Source organism: Drosophila busckii, chromosome 3R (assembly GCF_011750605.1).
Source record: "Drosophila busckii strain San Diego stock center, stock number 13000-0081.31 chromosome 3R, ASM1175060v1, whole genome shotgun sequence".
In the NCBI taxonomy this organism is placed as follows: domain Eukaryota; kingdom Metazoa; phylum Arthropoda; class Insecta; order Diptera; family Drosophilidae; genus Drosophila; species Drosophila busckii.
The window spans coordinates 9489012-9492968 of record NC_046607.1 but is presented as its reverse complement, the minus strand read 5'-3'; the positions used below and the strand labels follow the sequence as shown (position 1 = coordinate 9492968).

Sequence of the window (3957 nt, the reverse complement as noted above, 5' to 3'; positions counted from 1 at the left end):
TTGACAAAGCGATTGACAACTTGAATAAATAAAATTGCACGAAACTAGCATAAAATTAAATAGTTGAATTATTAAATAATATGTATATTTTTTTAGGTTTCAGTTTGATTTTTCTTGTGAATTTTCCTTTTACATACATTATGGGTATGTGCTGAGATTTTGTGTGTGATCATAAATAAGTAATTTCAGAATTTGTGTGGGAATATTTTTAAATAATTATTAAGTGTATATAAATTGTAGAATTAACATAAACTTTAGCAACAATTTATATTTTTATTAAACAACAAATTAACAACATTATTACTTGAGTACTTTTCTAATTTAATTGTAAGCTATTGTATGCCGAAAAGATTAAATAATTATAAAAATTGTAACAATTAATGAATTTGCCAAGCCCGCTACAACTTAGACTACAATTTAGTAACTAATTAGACGTAAGTATGCATGTTTAATATTGTTTGTACATTTATTTACTATTATTAATAATTTATAATCGTATTGCTGTTCTCGCTTAACAATTAATAATGTTTAACTTTAACTTTAACTTTTATGCGCAAGCTTAAAAAGTTTTCAACACAATGAGGTACAAAACGCCACACAAACTATTTATACAAACTACAAGTTCATTTAGCTACGGCTTACCAACTAAATATATAGTATTTAAAATAATATAATATTATTATTGCATATATATTTGCAATAACTTTATACCTGTGCCAGGCTGCTAAGGTGCACGAAGCGCGCAGATTTGCATCAAAACAGAACAACAGTTGCAAAAAGACAATTGGACGCTTCGTTGTTCTTACATTGCTTGTGGTCTCTTTGGATTAACTGGCCAACCAACTAACTAGCTAGCTAGTTAGCTAGTGACACTGCTTGGTTATAGAGTTTGATTTGTCAAATCGCGCGACTAGAAGCCTCTAAACAGACTAACGCATAATTTGGAAGGTTCTTGAGAGAAACTATTGGAGGTAGTAGGTTGAAAGTGCTAAGACCCAACTGCTGCTGATTTGCGTTAAGGCGAAGAGATCAAAAGCAACCAACAACAACGAATCTCAAATGCTTTGTGTATGGCCTTGCTGCACCCTGGGGGGAAACTTGTGCGCTACCCTTTGGGTAGCCTGTGGGGTGCAGCAAGGCGATACACGAGAAGCCGCCGCTGACCAAAGACCCGGACATGCAAAACGCGCAAGCAGCGAATTGAATTCGCTGCAATTGCACGCATTGGTGAGCGGGTGGCTTTGGCGTGCGCTTTCTCCAGCACAGTCCACAGCTGAACCGGAGTCCAGTGTGGATTTTGGGTGGCTGCTTGTTGTGGTGGTGGTTGTTGTTGTTAGTGGCGGTCTGGCCGCGGTCAGTCACGCCCAATTCTCTTATGTATCTGTTGATGTTTGAGCAAGTGCGCCTTCTGCCGAAAAGCCTTGGCACACACATCGCACCTGAAGGGCTTCTCGCCCGTGTGCGTGCGCAGATGCACCTTGATGTTGGACTTGTTCAGGAAGCCGCGATTGCAGATGCTGCAACGATGTACCGGCTTCTCCTTGCCCAGCAGTCCGCTCAGATCGCTGGCACTAAAGCTGGCCACGCCCGAGGGCGACATGGCGTTCAGCTGTGCCGCGCCAGCATCCGCCGACTGCTGCTGTTGCTGCTGTTGTTGTTGCTGCTGCTGCTGTTGACTGGACTTCTTTTGCGCTCGCGAGCGCTTGGCCTTGGGCGTGCCGCTACTTGTGGTGGTGGTGCTGGTCGTATGCGGATAGTTGCCCAACATATCGGGACTGCACAGACCGTTGTCCTTCATGCTGGCGCCGCTCATGCCGCCATTGCTCGTCAGCTGAGCGTAAGCAGACTGTTGCTGCTGCTGCTGCTGCTGCTGTTGCTGCTGCTGCTGGCTGCTGTTGTTGTTGTTGTTGCTGCTGTTGGTCAGATAGCGCGGATTGATCATCAGATTGTTGTCCGTGGTGCTGACTACAGAGCCCGGCGGACTGCAGCTGCTGCTGGCTGCGGACAGCTCATTGCAGTATGAGGTAGAACTGGGCGCCTCGCTCTTCAGCGTTGTTGTCGTCGTGCCCGCGCCCGAGCCTGGCGGCCCGTGCTGCAGTCGATTCTGCAGTAGCGGCATGTAGCCATGGCTGAGTAGACTCTGCAGTGTGGAGCTGCTCGCGTGCATGGGCAGCGGCGAGTGCGGCAGTATGAAATCGCTGAGCGTGTCCTGCTGCGAGACCAGCACCTTGCCCTCGGGCTGTATGCAGTTGCCATCGATCCAGGCATCCAGATCCATCCAGCTGTCGCGTGTGTCGTTGCCCTCCTCCTTGTCCAGCTGGTTGGGCACCGTGGTGTCGGCTATCGCGGAGCCAATGATGGCCGCAATGTCGTCAATGCTGTTCATGTCCACGTACTCCGTCAGGTCCTTGTAGATGCGCACGCCGCTGCCATGCAGCGAGTCCGCCACTTGGTCGATGGGCGTCAGGGTAGAGCCACTGCTGGCCAGAGTGGTGACGCCCACATTGTTGTTAGCGCTTGGCGCATTCATAACACAGCTGTCGGCTACGGAGTAGAGCTTAGAATCTAGATGACTATCGGCGAAGAGCTTCACATCGCCCAAACAGGCGTCCGCATCCGCGCTCAACACGCTCTCGGGCAGGCAGGTGGACGAGGAGACAATGTTGTGCTCCTGCGTCGAATTGCTATTGTTGATACCTCCATTGTTGCTGCCGCCGCCGCCGCCGCCTGTCCCACTGCAAGTCGTCGTTGCCGTTGTGGACGTGGGATTTGCATTCAGATTGCTGTTGTTGTTGTTGTTGTTGTTGTTGTTATTTGTCTGCTGCTGGTGATGATGCTGCTGCTGCTGATGTTGCTGCTGGTGCTGCTGATACGCACTCTGTATATAGTTGTTGTTGCTTTCGTCTGGCAGGCGCTGAGCTATTGCGTGATAATGATGACCCGAGATGCCATTGATGGACAAGTGGCCAGTGTAGCCGGTGAAGGGCGGCAGTGGCTTCAGGTCGGAGAGCGCGTTCAGTGAGCTGCTGCTCAGCAGCAGATTGTCGAGCACATCGAGCGAGTTCTTTTGGTCCGTGTCGCTGGGCAGCGAGTCGAGATCGTGCTCCAGCAAGAGCTTGTGGCCATCCAGCAAATACTGATCCTGGCTGCTGGTCTGCGTGGGTCCCCAGCAGGGGCTCATCAGCAGGCTTTCGACTTCCGATTCACTTGGGCCGTTCATGCTGCACAACTTCATTGTCAGTTGACCCCGTCGTGCGATGTGAATTCTTTGCTGTGGCGCCCTCTGGCGTTCAAAAGTTTAGCTGCCAACAATTGTAGCTGCAAGGAGATAGATAACGCTTTGATAAACAAGAGAGTTCGTAGATAAGCAACAGGTAAGTAGATTAGTAAGATATCACACAAACTTAAGCTTGGATATGCAATAAAATCAATTTAACTCTTAGCTGCATTTGCTATGCTCTTCAGTCATTTCCCACGAACCCTAAACTAACTTCTAAGCTTCGACTTACAAGCAACTTCCGCTAGCTCTTTAATCTGGCTTGTTTCATCTACAGATCTTGGCTTAAAGTGCATCAGCACTTGTTGACAACCAACATGTGGCCCCAAAATGCAAATACAAATACAAATACAAATCGAAATCCATTTGTGGCCGCCCGTAGTGTGAGCTGCATATCGGAAAAATAATATCCATTGGGGCTTTTCCTATTTCACACAGCGATTACTCACGACGAGCAGACGCCGCTGGCTGAGATCTTCAGGCATTCTTGGCACGATAACGAAGCGCTCGAGCGGTTCGAGCACAAACAAAAATAAAACCAAATATCAGAAAATCGATACTCAGAATGGCCAATAATAATTTTCAAGCGGTATTTGGGTCAAAACATTAATAAGCTGCTAGATTAGCATATAAATTGGGTAGAAATAATGCGACAGAGACTCACATTAGTAGTATAAGAG

General features: G+C 47.3%; 1 protein-coding gene across 1 annotated transcript; it reads right to left on the bottom strand.

Annotated features, from left to right (window-relative positions):
• Positions 1–1254: 1254 nt before the first annotated feature.
• Positions 1255–3235, bottom strand: LOC108601601 (ichor). Its single transcript, XM_033294149.1, has 2 exons — positions 2868–3235; positions 1255–2783 (listed from the first exon to the last, which is right to left on the bottom strand). The coding sequence occupies exons 1-2, from the start codon at positions 3233–3235 to the stop codon at positions 1355–1357; spliced, it is 1797 nt and encodes a 598-aa protein (XP_033150040.1). The 3' UTR covers positions 1255–1354.
• Between the last annotated feature and the right edge of the window lie 722 nt (positions 3236–3957).

Coding starts and splice junctions, on each gene's coding strand:
- LOC108601601 (XM_033294149.1), bottom strand. CDS start 3,235: ATGAAGTTGTGCAGCATGAACGGCCCAAGTGAATCGGAAGTCGAAAGC. Junction 2,784..2,867: donor TATATACAGAGTGCGTATCA/GCAGCACCAGCA, acceptor CAACAACAACAG/CAATCTGAATGCAAATCCCA.